This window comes from Equus asinus, chromosome 6 (genome assembly GCF_041296235.1).
Source record: "Equus asinus isolate D_3611 breed Donkey chromosome 6, EquAss-T2T_v2, whole genome shotgun sequence".
Classification (NCBI taxonomy): domain Eukaryota; kingdom Metazoa; phylum Chordata; class Mammalia; order Perissodactyla; family Equidae; genus Equus; species Equus asinus.
The window spans coordinates 14835577-14851003 of record NC_091795.1 but is presented as its reverse complement, the minus strand read 5'-3'; the positions used below and the strand labels follow the sequence as shown (position 1 = coordinate 14851003).

The 15427-nt window shown below is 36.3% G+C and overlaps 1 protein-coding gene across 15 annotated transcripts in view; it reads right to left on the bottom strand.

Moving 5' to 3' along the window:
• The window catches only part of REV1 (REV1 DNA directed polymerase), a 92071-nt gene that overhangs the window by 22887 nt on the left and 53757 nt on the right, over window positions 1–15427 (bottom strand). For 7 of the 15 annotated variants that reach the window (XM_044772973.2, XM_044772972.2, XM_070511639.1 and 4 more), the window contains 5 exons: window positions 13668–14377; window positions 12455–12562; window positions 10941–11057; window positions 6199–6307; window positions 1045–1173 (listed from right to left, as the gene is read on the bottom strand). In XM_044772973.2, the coding sequence (XP_044628908.1) occupies window positions 1045–1173; window positions 6199–6307; window positions 10941–11057; window positions 12455–12562; window positions 13668–14377 (1173 nt within the window). Of the gene's footprint in view, window positions 1–1044; window positions 1174–1685; window positions 1813–6198; window positions 6308–8141; window positions 8161–10940; window positions 11058–12454; window positions 12563–13667; window positions 14378–15427 lie in introns of those variants that run through there. The other 8 variants (XM_070511634.1, XM_070511633.1, XM_070511640.1 and 5 more) reach the window with 3 other exon arrangements.

The following is a 15427-nucleotide window of genomic DNA, read 5'->3' as shown; positions in this document are numbered from 1 at the left end:
CTGATGTCAGATAACTTCATCTGTCCCTTTTTATTTTCTCTCTCCTGCTAAACTAGACTGGATCTCACTCCTCTCTGTAGGACTAGCAGCATCAACAGTTGCTTTTACTTAGTAGATATTCAGTAATAGGTATTCAAAATACTGCTTAATAAAGCAGAGGAAGAGGTGAAGATAGAGGCAAGAAGTGTATCTCTTAGAACATCAATACAGCCCGAAGGTTGACAAACCTTGGCCTGCAGTCCAGATGCTTGTTTTGGTAAATAAACGTTTCACGGAGCACAGCCACGGCCATTCATTAACAGACTGTCTGTAGCTACTCTCACTTTACCTAGCAGAGCTGGGGAGTTGGGACAGAGATCTCATTGGGCCCTTTCTAGAGAAAATATGCTGACTCCTGCTTTAGAGCATACATAACCTGCCATACACTTGTTTTAAATTTTCAGTTTTGAATTAATATTAAATATACCTATATCACGAATATTTAAAAAATCAATCTCCTTTTCTCAAGCCAACTAATCAACCACTTTGAAACTATTAACAAACACTAACTTTTACGAAAACTAACTTTTGGCATACCTAATGATTTTAGAAGATAAAAGGTTTTAAAGAGTCACAACTTTTTAACCCATCAGTTCTAACTATAAATAAAACTATAATTCAAATGTAAAAAAAGAGAATAACCAGGTTAAAAAATTTCAATCCTTCATGTGTGCTTCCATGGGAAGAAAACTAGAACCACTGACTTGAAGTTATGCAGGCAGAGAATCAGGTCTTACAGCACCACGGGAAGCACCGGACAACTGTGACAGTGCAAAACATCCCTTAAGATTGCGCTGCCCAGTACGGGAGGTGCTTAAAGAAAGGAGAGAGGTTGTCATAGTGGGATGCTGAGGAAAGAGGTCTTGAAAGAGAGAAAAGTCTAACCAAAGTGACCCTGACAATCCTACAGACAACGATATACTTTATTATTAATTTATCTAATTAATATTAGATAAAAGAAGTAGAACAACACAGACATGAAAGTAACTATATTACACACTGTACCTTGCCAGTGTTTCATACATTGTTCGTGCAACTTCCTTATACGCATGAAAATCATATGGAACAGCTTGAAGATTAGGACAAAGTTGTTTAGCATACCCAAAAAACATTCCATTCTTAATGCCAACTTGTCTAGAGAAAGAACAAAACACAAGAGAGGTTATACTGGGAATTTTTAAATGCAAAATCAAATATCAAATGTGCTGATATCATCTCCCCATGCTGCTAATATACAATTTTCATTTAACTCCATTCTCATTAGGGGTAAAAAACAGGCATTAAGAAAATTTACAGGTTTGTTTTCCCCCCAAAGCAAAATTACACAATTGTCTGATTAGTGTAAATGACATGTGCAGATGTGCCAAAATGTGTTATTAAAAGACCAGGTTTGGCTCTTGTCTGTATCTGAAGATTTCTCCTAGGATGCAGACCTCTGGCCCCTTTGCAGAGATGCCAGCATGCCATATGCTGGTGATATCACAACCACCTCAGAGCAGGAATGTACTGTCAAAAAGAGGTTTTCTTCCCCTAACACATGGCACGGTTTGGCCAGGGTTCATCCCCCAAAGACAAAGAATATAAACAAAAGAACTACACAAAACAGTGCTATGTGACAAACAGACAAAATGTACTCATCCTATTACCACCCAATTCCCAATTGACCAATTCCATGCTCCTGAAGTGGCTCCACAGTGGTTGAGATGCCAACAGCATTGTATATGGTAGGACATCACTCTGGGCAGGAGCCAGGGTTCCAGAACTTTGAGGGACCTAATTGAAAATGGTAAATTTTAAATCTTTTGCGTGTCTCAAGGCCCTACATTACCTTTGATATCTGGAGCATTCAGCATAAAACTATAATTATGGAATTAAACATAATTAGTAAAACTCCATTTTACCACTCTGCAATGAATCAAGAAAAAATATTAAAGTAAAAAAACAGGCAAAATAACAATAAGCAATGTTTCACCAGAATACATACTCCTACAGAAATATGTTAAATGGTTATTCTACACATTCAGTCAATAAATATTTACTAAGTGCTTACTTAGTATAGAAGTGTGCCCTGTTGTAAGAAACATAAACAAGTAGCCTTCAATAACGCAGAGGCCTCTGGCACCATCCCCATCTCAGCCCACCAGTGAGGGCCAAGACGGAGAAGAACCCTCCAAGTTACTCAGAGGGAAATGCAAAATCATACACACTTCTCACATACACAAAACAATAAACAAATTATCTGACTGCCAAGCTCCTACTGCATGTGAAATATCTAATAGGAAGGAAAAATGACAGCAAAGGGAGTGAGGACTGACAAACAGCACGGTAAAGAACAGTCTTTCATTCATTCAACAAGAAGTTATGTCTCAGGCATTTTGCAAGGTGATGGGTAACAGATGGTGACCAAAACAGACCTCATAATGTTCACAAGAATGACCCTGCACCCACCCAGCAAAGGCTGGATTAGAGTCAATGGACTTTGTTTATTAGGGTAGGGAAGTATATACATAATAGTTTAGAAGTCTATATAGAAATACACAGTTTAAGACATTTTCAATAGTGCTAGATATATAGAGTCAGTATGTAAAAGCTACACTTACAAATTAAAGGTGACTATTCCCTTTTAAAGGAATGTGTTAGGTAATTCCTATAAATATCATATTCTTATATTTACAATAATTTCATTTTCAAAACTTACACAAAAATTTTCAGGGGCATATTACTTAGAAAAATATAACACATCTACTTATGTACTCATGCATATACACATCCCGGAGAGAAATGTTCAGGAGCCACCAGACACTGTAAGGAAGTTAAAAACAAAAAGGAAAACCTAAGAGGTTTCCTATAACTAAGGGGAGCAAAATACCTTGAGTTGGTGGTTGGGAAACTAGATTTGTTTCATAAAAATAAATGAGTAAAGACAATTACAGAACAGTTTGAAGTGACTCTTCACTGCAGTGACTTCTCTACTCCTCTCAACTAAAATCCCACGCAGGATCAACTACCAACACTTCCTAAGTGGATGCTGCAGAAACAGTTTACTCCCAGGTTTACACTGCATAGAGCATACTCTTTCTTGCATTATGCTATGCTCAGACAACTGTATCTGGTATTGGATTAGACAATACAAAAAAATTAATCATTGGGGCCGGCCCAGTGCTACAGCGGTGAAGTGCGCACGTTTGGCTCTGGCAGCCCCAGGTTCGCCAGTTTGGATCCTGGGTGTGAACATGGTACCACTTGGCAAGCCATGCTGTGGCAGGCGTCCCACATATAAAGTAGAGTAAGATGCACATGGATGTTAGCTCAGGGCCAGTCTTCCTTAGCAAAAAGAGGAGGATTGGCAGCAGATGTCAGCTCAGGGCTAACGTTCCTCAAAAAATTAAATAAATAAATAAATAATCATTAAATCACTGTCATTGTCCAATATACTAAAAGAGATCTATATCTCTAATTAAGAACAGTAAAAACTAACAATCACTAATTAGTAATAGTGCTTACAAAAGCACATGAAACAGAGGTTTAAAAATGATTTGACAGGGCTGGCCCCATAGCTGAGTGGTTAAGTCCGCACACTCCACTTTGTGGCCCAGGGTTTTGCCAGTTTGGATCCTGGGCGCGGACATGGCACTGCTCATCAGGCCATGCTGAGGCAGCGTCCCACATTGCACAACCAGAGGCACTCACAACTAGAATATACAACTATGTACTGGGGGGCTTTTGGGAAGAAGAAGAAGAAGAAGAAAAAAAAGACATGGGCAACAGACATTAGCTCAGGTACCAATCTTTGAAAAAAAAAAAACTGATTTGATCTTAAAAACCTTTGACTCTAGGGTATTTGTATATCATTACCTATTCACCCACCTATCTACCTTCTCACTTATTACGCATAAAGCTTGTTCCTTACGCTAAGTATGGGTAAAACTAACAGTAACGCATGTTCTGATCTACATATACACATCCTACCTTTCTAGGACTTCCACCATCTCAAGTTCACATCCCATCCTTTGCTAACCCCATTATTAATCTATGTCTATTGACAACTCAGGAATGCATAAAACTGGAAGACCATCCCCACAAGCATAGTCCCCACTCCAATCCCAGAAACATTAATGCAACTGTGAATACACTTCTTAACAAAAATCTCTTAAGGAATATAACTACTGGATAGCCACAAAAAAAAAGAATATCCAAGAACTGTTTTCTAGAGACCTTCATTAGCAATAGCCTTCTAGAAAATGGAAAATTACAAATAAAGGACAAAAACCTCACTGCTGTGGGTTTTGCGGAGTTTTTTCCCAACTTACACTCAAATCCATTTTCGTCACTTTATGCATCTCTTTAAAATAAACCTTTGCCATTTAAGTGGCATGTACATGGCTTGCTACACAGCATCTGGCCCCCATACATCATCACCCTAACTGTTCTGTGATACGTTCAGCTTAACAATCACCAACTGTGATACAACATAAATGCACCATCCAAACACCAATGGAAGCCTCGAGCCTGGACAGGACTAGAGCTGGTAGAGTCCAAAGCCATCAGGAGCTGGTAACGCTTCTACCCTTGAGGGAGCCTTGGCACCCCGATGCAGCATTCAGCCTGCGGGTACTGAGGGAGAAGAGCGAGCCTGCAGAGGCAGCACAAGAAGGGTGGAGCTTTCATTTCACTAACCAGTGAAATCCAAAGACTGAGAGAGTATTTCTGGGCTTCATTACACCCTCCTGACATGGAACACAACTGTCCAGCTATCAGAAGCACACGTTGCCATTCAATAACTTAGCACGGGAGAGAGTCTAGCCTATTGAGCATAACATGAAATCCGCTCTAAATTGCCTGTGATAGTAGAAATATAATAATGCAAAATGTATCTGTATTTGACTTAATTATATTTTATTAAAGCAAGTTTCAGCTCCTTGGGTATACTGTCAACAATGAAAAAGACTAAAACATAATTCTGTCAATGAGAAAGCCAAGTCAGTCTGGGAGTAAAAGTTTGACACGTCATAAATGGAAAATAATTACAATAGTCTATAATTATGGGTGTTTGAATATAATGCTTTTTTCTTAAGTATCTTTTTTATACAATAATGGGCAAGACTAAACAAACTATTCTGGTTAGATGACACTGAGTTTAAATATTTTTTGTTCAGATTAGACTTGCTTGAATAAGCTCAACTTCTAATTAAGGCTGGAAAATGTTACATGTATCAAATCACTATGTTGTATATCTGAAACTAATATAAATATCTCAACTTGATCTCAATTAAAAAAGGTATGAATGACAAAGCCATAAATAAAGATACTACCTGACCTTTCTCTCAAAGAAAGACTGAAAAATGTAACTGGTGTAAGACTCTCTTTTATAATTATTAAATACTTTAACGCCTGCCAACAACATATAAATGCTTACTGTGTTATAAAGGTAAAAATGTCTGTGGTCAGTTATCAGGAAAAACAAATAAAGACTGCTCTTTTTAATTAACCAATTCATTATTACTCCCTCTACTTTTACAACAATTGTTTTTTAAATTATTGATTGTCTTTTTAAACTATGAGGACCACATACATATCTCTGTTTCTTCTTGTATTGAAACAGCTAGTTGTAATGAAGTTTTAAGGTTACTGGAAGATAAAGATCTATACACAAAGTTGGTGCAAACAAGTTGACGACACTGCCCATTCAAGTAAAGAGATTACTAGGTATGCCAGTATGGAATTATTTACTTGTAATTTAATAGGCAATCAAGTTTTAACATAATTTTTTTTTTTAAAAAAAGCACTGAGTTTTAAAATGCTTAAATTGCAAAGGATTTTTCTTAGCTGTAAAAAGGAATGATTAGGGTAGGTGAACATCAAGACCCTCTCTCACTAAAAAAAACGAAAAAACGACAATGTCCAATTTCTTTAGGTTTCCACTGCAGAACCTTAGTTTCATCAAGAAACTAAGGTATTTACTTAAAGCTTTCTAGCATTTGTGAAAGGGAAAAAAAGGAATTGAAAGGGAGTAAGTCTAGAAACATTGTTTTTCATAGAATGTCTGTAACATATTTAAGTTATAAGCCTAACAAGCATAGCTAAATCCACTTTAAAAGATTATATAAAAATGATTAAGTAAATTATTTGTAAGTACTACAACACACAATTTCTACATACCTGGCTTCATAACTACAAGATGCAATTTCGGCCTTTGACAAAACAGAATCTATTCCATTTGTTTGTGCAGAATCTTGATTCTCCCACAGTGATGAATCTGGTATATCTGCTTTAAACATAATAAAATTTAATGATTATATATTAAAAGCTGATTTTCCTTAGCTTTCATTCAAGAAATATATGTTCCAGCCCTTTCACAAACAAATGTTTAATAAATTCTAAATATAGTTAACTCCATTGGTATTAAAAGAAAGTCTGTAACTCTAAAGTGGTTTCTTTCCATTATACTCTTCACCAGCAGACAAAAACTTATAATAATAAATAGAAAGTTCTGTTTTAATGAGAGTTATTTTTTTAAATATATCAGAAGTAAATATAAAGTATCCCTTTAACACAGTCTCTTGAGACGGACAAGGTGAAAAGTGATCAGGAAGATGAACGCCCTCCCCATAGCCTTAAAAGGATTATACAGCTCCCTATAATAGGTAACACTTAATGGAAAATGTAAATTTCCCTGAATGTTCTCCGCTATTTCCTAAAAGAACTATCTGCAAAAACTTAAAGCTAATTAACAACATGTTCAACAAACATCAAATTCCTACAAGTCATCGAGCAAACAATAATTTAGTGGGTCACATACCATAAGGAGGTTTCATCCTAAATTTAAGAATTTTCTTTTGAACACACATCAGGTAAAAGAGCCTCACAACATTATCCCCCCTTTCAGGAAATTCTATTTTTGGTTTAACAACACACGTTCTATTTAAAACATTCAAGTATGATCAAAATACCAATTGCTTTATATAATATAATTCTAGTCTAAATAGTATAGCTTACTAGTATCTCTTAATATCCAAACCAAATTTATAGCTTTACACAAGAATTTAAAAGCACATGGTCTTTTAGGCACATGGCCTACTGACTGCATGCTGCTTGACTTCCTTTACCACCTTTGGCTTCACTAGTAATTGAGAAATAGATTAAAACCCAACTTCAGTTACAGCTCTCTTGGGATACTACTCTTAAGTTCCAAGAAAAACATGCTTTCAAAACATGTATTCTAAAAACACAATCTCAGCAATTCTCCTATTAGACACAAAAATACCATTAATTAGTAAAACACACCAAGATACAACACTTCAGCTATTTCTAGACAAACCTATTTTGAGTACACTGTAACAATATATAACCAACAAATTCAGTACTGCTCTTCTGTTTATTTCAGAGACGTAATGTTCCAAGAAAAATCAGTCAAGTTAAAGCACCACCAGAAAGACGCAGCAAAAGGTCTGGCTTTATGGGCCACAGCAGCTCCTCCTAGTTTGACTCCAGTAAGCAACACCTTTCATCCAACTATATAACCCATACAAGCATTTCTGGATTCCAGCAGCCATACACACAAAGCATAAATGCAAACCAAACTCTGAGGCGTGGCATCTTAATGGGGTCAAATCCCACTTGCATCAAAACTAAAAAGACCAGAGTATGTAATATGAGCTATATTCTAATATATTGTGACTAACATATGCTGTACTATGACAATTAAAGACAGAATGCAGAGCAGATTACCCAGCATTTCCGAAGGGTCTTAGAAGGCTAAATATTTGCTTCATTAGTCTATTATTCTAAGCTGAAAATCTATAGGAATTCTAGGATTGTCAGTATCATAGTTCAACAGACGCTGCTACTAAACCAAAGAAATAAGAGTTGAAGCTTGAACAGCCACAACCAGCTGCCTTTCAAAGGTATAACCATGAGTTATGCTTTAAAAGTTGGGGAGTTAGGTGACATATTTGAAGGGCTAGTTAAATAATCTAAGATAGCTGTCTGGAAAATTACAAAAAAGTCATGCTTGAGGTGAGAACAGTGTCTGTGGTCCCTGAGCTCCCAATGCCCTGCCTGAGAGGTAGCACCTCGAGGTTCCCTTCACTGGGCTGGCTGACCTTTTCCACAGTGCAGCAGAGTGCGTGGATCCCTCCACCAGCGGAGTGAGTTGCTTCAAGGGAGATTCAGGGAAATGCAGGGACACTGTCCTCACTGGAGGGCAAAGTAGAGAACTGCTCATCAAAACTTGACAAACTAGACGGGCACATGGAGAATGTGGAGGAACGGTTGGAGAAATCAGAGGCCAGGACCCAAGTCTGTGAAAAAGAAATCGCTGAGAATAAATCTATGACTAATACGATTTTTAAAACCGTAGTTCTTTAGAATGAACACTGAAGCTGTTGAAGGAATAGCAAACATCTACATCCTGGAATCCACAAAGGGATAAAAGGCCCCAACCAGGAAATTTTGAGTATAAATGGATTCCACATAATGAGATCATCAATGAGAAGCGCCACCACTGAGTCCTGCTCAGGAAAGCAGCTTCCAAAGGAAGTCATGGATGGAGAGCCCCTGGTTACAGTGGTCTGACTAGACAAAGAGTCTCTGAACATGACAAATAAGAAACCAAAGTTTCTATAAAGGGCTAAAGATGCTATTTGTTCTAATACTTTGTCTACACATACAAGTCAAAACATCAGAACTGAATTTTTTTAAAAAGCTAGTGTGCAGAAGCCAAAGATTCCAGTTTCTAAAGTGATCCTCAATATTTTAAAATTTGGTGTCATGTCTAATAAGGACCCAGAGAAAAAAAGATCAGGGAGTAACAAGGGAAGAGGAACAAAGGCACTGAAAAAACAAATTCTAAGTAAAAGTTTAGTTGCAACCAAACTTTATAATAAAGGACAATCTAATCACTTCATATGTAGCAAACATTTTGGTAAGCTCCTCATGGGTCAAAAGGCTTAAGAAATAAAAGTGAATGACAGCAAGTTAAAGAAAGAGCACGAAATGCAAAGTATCATATTCACTTTTCTAGTGACAGGAAAGTCTATTTTTGACAGTTTTCAATGGCAAGTGAAAATTTCAATATTTCCGCTAACATTTACCTTCTGGTTTACCACCCACATTTAGAGGTGGAGGGGAAGTGAACTATACAAGGTCATCCCAATGTTATGAAAATCCAGCAGCTAAACTGATGAAAGACAATTAAGTAGCCAACGACAGTATTCTGTTAATAAACTGTTTATGGTCAGATTATTTGTGATGGAAGGAAAGACGTTAAGAGGACTAGCTCTCTGCTACTCCTAAGAAATGCACGCTTGCCCAGGCCAAAACTGTAAATGTGGACTGCTATAAGGACGTGTGGAGCAAATACAAGATTCTACCTACTGGAGAAACTGAGCACCGAGTAACTGAGAGATGTTACTGAATAGAATGCACACAGTATTTTAGTATTTTTTCCTTCTTTCAACTTTTATTATGTTTTTACTTGTTTTTGCCCAATATATGACAAGTATAGTGCATTTTCTTTCTTTTTTTTTTTCTGCTTTATCTCCCCAAACACCCCCTGTACACAGTCGTATATCTTAGCTGCCGGTCCTTCTAGTTGTGGGTTTAAGCTACTTAATTGTTTTCTAGAACTTAAGATTTCATCTTTTTGATCATACCACACAGAAAATACAAAAAGAAAAACCACCCTACCACAAACCATACTAACAATACTTAAGAAAGTACCCATGTTGTCAGTATCACAATACAACTAAATCTCACCAAGCTCAACACTAGCTACCCCAAGATCTACTCATGACACACAAAATGCTAGAATATCAAAAATCTCTTAAAAGATATAAAAACCAAGAAAAGCTTTAGGAAATCTGGAAAATACACAGGTACACAGGAAGCATAAAGATGTATCTACATTTTCTTTTGTACGTATGCCTTATAAAACAGATGATCACAACCAACAAAAAGACTGTAATCCCAAAAAGTCCTCAGACATGTCTAGTGGTTTTTCCTTTCGCTTTAATGTCATTGAGATAATTTCTAACACAAGCCCAAGGTTTTGTAACTGAAAACTAGGGACCTGAAAGAATTGGGATGAAATTTAACTGCAAGCCTTCCATTCCACTGTGTATCTAATTTTTGACTACTTCCTGACTAATATTTTTCTGAAAAAATGATTAAAAAAATTTTTTGGCTTTGCAGACATCCATGAGGAAACTGATCAATGTCAAAGGATTTAACTTCTAAGCAAATATTTCTCAGGTAATTGACTCGGGGGGGAAAAATATATATATACGTGAAAATCTTAATAGCATTGTGATTAGTATAACTTATGATTTTTATTTATTAACAGCCAAAACTTAAACGCCAGAGAGGCAAGAAAGTGTTGCTTTTCATAGGAAATAGGTTCAACAAAGATATGGGGAATTATTGCTGGTATTTATCTTCTTATTCCAATAAAGTGGAACTTTAAAGTTTCTTATTTCTACCATTTCTTATTCCACCGCCTCACATAAATCTTTAGCAACACGAAATTTAGTGTCCTTACTATGATCCGTGACCAAACAATTAGTAATTAACTCTCAAGTCTAGAGGCTTCCACAAAATGATGTCCATGATTTTCACCCCCAATCTAAATTTGTACAAAGCAAACTAATCACATCTTTGAAAACATTCTTCACTCTCTGTCTTAGGAAAATCACCATCCAATTCAACAAAGCCTAACTATAAACCAATCATTGGTATTACTTTCAGATTTTGCTTTAAGATGTCACTGACACCCTTAAAACCATTGGATGAAAAAGCTAATTATTTCAACTCTGCTTTCATTTCTGTAATGGTAATACCAACAGCAAAATCCAGGAGTCTTCAACAGGAGCACTACGGCTTCAAAGACAGCTCATTATCTGTACCTGCTTTGCCTCTCAGGACTTTATTCTGGTAATACTGCCACTCCAACTGTGGGTTAGCGCCAGGACGCAAAGGTGCCCTTCCTGTGCCTCTGTTACTTGTAACAGCCACTGGTTTCCCTGTGGGGGAAAGAATAAAATTATTTTTAAATCTAAGTACAGGAACATTAACAACATTGACAACATGTAAAGGAAGATTTTTCTAAAGATTTTAAAATATGACATTTTTTTCTGCAGCTTTATTTAGGCACTAATTCATAAAGGAGTTATTATCTTTAAAGATGATCAATCACCATGCAAAAGCCATCTAAGATTTTCAGCACCCCCAAAAATGCAAACTATTTATGACAATTTTGATATTTATTCAACACAAAAGCAACACTATCACTTAGCCTTGCAGGGTTTTTGTTCGGTTTCTTACAGTAGAAAACAAGCCACTCAGATCCTACATTCAGATCGGACAGGAGGAGAGAGAAAGAAAAACTAACTGTATCTAGATTTTTTTAGAATTCTGGTATCAGAAAAGTAGCGTAACATCTACACTAATCTTTTAATTTTACGGCAAGAGAAACAAATTACATATATATGCAGAGGAATCACAATCCGACCTACCAAATAATCAAACATGAGTACACAGTCCCTCAGTTTTCGTTTAGTTATAAAATCTTTCATGTATCTTTTCCTCGGGTAAGTTAAAAGATAACTATAACTGCGTAAAGCAATAGCATGGATAATTCACATATAATTTACTGAATGCATTTGTTGTGAGGACAAAAGAAATAATGCATCAAAAAGTCACTTGAGCTAAAGTTAATTCTTTAACATTCTAAACACTGCTCTCAGAGGTGAAGCAGCAACTCCTCATGACAAAAATTAAGCCCTGCTATTAACCCAGCAGTTTCTGTGATTTCTTTAAGGGAAGGACTGACTCTCAGAAGAAAATGGTAATAGTTACATCTTTCAAAAAAAGAGAACTACTGAAAAATCCAGAATAAATGTTCTGAAAAGTATTGACTAGCTCCCAAATATCTGAAATTCCATTAAAACAAAGACTGGACAGACGTAAACATATTTCAGCAATACTCAACATTACAAAAATTATCCTACAACCAAAAAGCTGGAATGTTCACTAACACCAGGACAGCTATTTATTCAAGAGAAAGGATTGTGACCCAAGGTGCAGACACATGCTACCACAAAATTTCCATTGATTAACATAGTAAATATAAATAAAAATGTAGAAAATGCCCAATGCAGGTTCCTGCCTACATTACTCTTAGACAACAGATCCTTCAGCTGAAGGTAAGTATTCTTCCCTAAAGACCTGATCTCTACAGGGAGGAAAAAACTTCTAATTTCCCCACATCTCTCTTGATAATGGAGTCCAGACAATTTGGAAGCAGAAACTGATTTTGCCAAGGAAAATTAGAATAAATATTTCTTAAAGAAGATTTTGTGATCCCTTAGAAAATGTAACAATATATTAATTTTCTTAAAACATAAACAAGAATACAGACCTTTGAGATCTGGTCTATTTCGTATACCCACTGATACAAAGAAGCAATCCATATCAACATGCATTATACAGCTCTGATGTCTGGGTGAACTCAACACTGACATATTTCCTAGGAGGAAAAAGAGAATGTTCAAAGCCCAAACTAATTTTTAACATTAAAGAAAAAATCAGGTCTAGTTAATTTTAGAAATTATATTTTTAAATGCTTAGAAGTAAAATGAAGTCTTCAAAAAAAAAGACTCTACTATTACAGATTATTTCTACCACCTTAAGAGAAGTCAAATTTCAGTTTCTTTGGCTCTAAAAGTCATTCAGAGATACAAATTTCATTTCCAAACAATTTTAAATCAATTGTGAAGATACCACCTAATACCTGTAACATTATTCTGAAATATTCCATAAGTAACAAAAAGCATTTAAGAATACATCAAAAACAGCAAAACACAACAGGAAAACCCACATGGAGAAGGCTCTATCACTTTCTAGGACGGAACCATCAGCTTCTCTCTGTACCTCAGTTTCCACAGGTATAAATTAAAGACTAATAGTAGATAATCTCTGAGATCCTTCCTCGTAAAAAAATCCCACATAATCTATAAAAAGCAACTAAAACCTCAAACCAGACACTAATTTATAATGGCTGGCACAGAAATATAGCCTGAGTTTGTTCATTTTTGATGACAAGGAAAGTATTAAAGAATACAAAATACAATCAACTAATCTATCTACACCCGAAAACACTTTATCTCACTAAATGTTTACCACTATAATTACAATAGCTATTATGTTGAAGTTATTTATTTAAAAACCATCATGAGGCAAGCTTCTAGAAATTAACAGTTACTCTCTTACCAAACCAATTCATTCTTACAGGACTTTAAGCTCTGAATATAATACAGGCTATATTTTACAGTTCAAAACTTCAACAACTGATGAAGTCTACATGAGGAATGAATGCTCAGAATCCCAACACTGTTGGTGTCTCAGTAACCTAAAAACTTTCAGTTAGCCAGACTTAAATCTAATTTTGTAAAAAATATTTTAATAAATATGAAAGCTTTCTATAATATTATACTTACTGCAACTTACATAACCTGATATTCCTAAAGACTTCTGTATTATGAGAGCACAGTGCTGATGAGAACACCAACAACAGCTTCAGAACAAAATGATCAAGCAAGACTGTTTCTTAAGAAAACAACGTTAGTATCTACCTGTGTCAGTTACAACAAGTGCAGACCTGCCTGTTTTCATTTTTTTTAACTTTTCCCTTCCTGGAAAGACACCACTACTTTGCCTTTGCAGGGTACTGACAAACTCAGTCAATTCACACTTCCACATGGATATGTGATGCAGTCTTGAATGAGAATAGAAGTCTGAGATAAAACTGCAGTCCGAAGGTTTGGATGGCACTGAAGGTGCTGCTTTGCTAACAGTAGGAATTGAAGAAGTGCTTTTTGTGCTTGAAGGCCCCTGAACAGTGGAGTGGTGAGCACCATTTATTTTAGTGTTACTGTGCAAAGATGATAATGAGAAGGAATTAGTTCTGTGCGGATTCCGCAAAGCATCTGTGTTTTTAACGCTTTGCTGCAACTGCTGCATGAGGCGGTCTCTGAAGCCAGCGCTGCTCTTCTCAGCCTTCTCCTCCTCCTGGGCAGAGTCTGGAGAGAGCCTGCTGGCAGCACTGTTGCCCACGGGCACCAAGCAATCCTGTGTCTTTAAGGCACCATTAGAGCTATGAGCGTGTCCATTAAAAACGGCAGAGCTGCCTCTGTGATGCGGAATTCCATTCTGTTTCCTTCCTGGAAAGATCTGCTCTAGCTCCACAAAACTAAAACCGTTATTTGCATCTTCTTCATCCCAGCTGTTCACTCCATTGACTTTGACTTCATTTTCTGTCTCAATCTTCTTAATTATGTGATTTCTAAAACAGGAAAAAATTTTACTTAAATTAATAATGCCTGACTTTCAGGCTAAAACAATTTTTCTTAAATACTGTCTTAAGTGATACAGACTTCGATATTCTCCCCTAAAAACAGAAAAATTAAGGCACCAATTCTATATGCTTTCTCTTCCAACAAAAGGTAATTCTTTGCTAAACCAAAGTAGCAAGGTAACTAGGAACATTCTAGAACATTAACTGCCTTTAGGGTTTCTTTTTTTCTTTTTTCTTTTAACTTCGGACACTCCCAAAGAAGAAATGCAATGGAATCTTTTCCAGGTTGAAGAAAAATCAAAAAAACTATTTTCAGTTACTTCTCCCACTAAAAATTAACTGGAATCTGTAAGCTCTAAATATCCAGTTTGTAGCAGTGTCTGGCATTTATGAGGTAGTCAATAAGTATTTGCTGAATTAAATGAGTAACTCTCATAAAAAATGGGTAAGAAACTTTATTTGAATTCTTATTCCTAGTTTTAACTTTAGTTTTATGTAAGGCACTGTTCAACATATTAAGTCCAATACTGCTACAATCCTGAGGCCAGTTTCACTCAGGAAAAGGCAGGCTAACAGACTATTTGCATTATCTATTAATGGGGCCAACTGCTGCACAAGTAGATAACAAGTAAGAACCAGGTCAATGTGTATGGGTAATTTAGTAAAATTTATACCTAGAAAAAAGAGGGAATGCCCTATTAACAAAGGAAATAACATTCATTTCTAAGAAAAGCATATTTAGATGCCAGGGAGGTTCAAGGCAATGGGACGAGGTTTCCTGACGACAGGTATTTAAATGCAGGACCTATGACAAATGGTACGCTAAATTCACAGCCTTGGCTCCTCTAGATGTCTGCTTGGTAATGCTCTGTAAAAGACAAAATTCATTTGCATTCACAAGAATCATCTAAGTAACAAAAACCTGAATTAGGGAACAGTAATTCATTCTTCTCAGGAACATCCACAGCATTAATCCAATTACAGTTCAGCCTCCAGATGAGGGTGTCAGACACAGTACCCAGGCAAAGGTGAGACTAC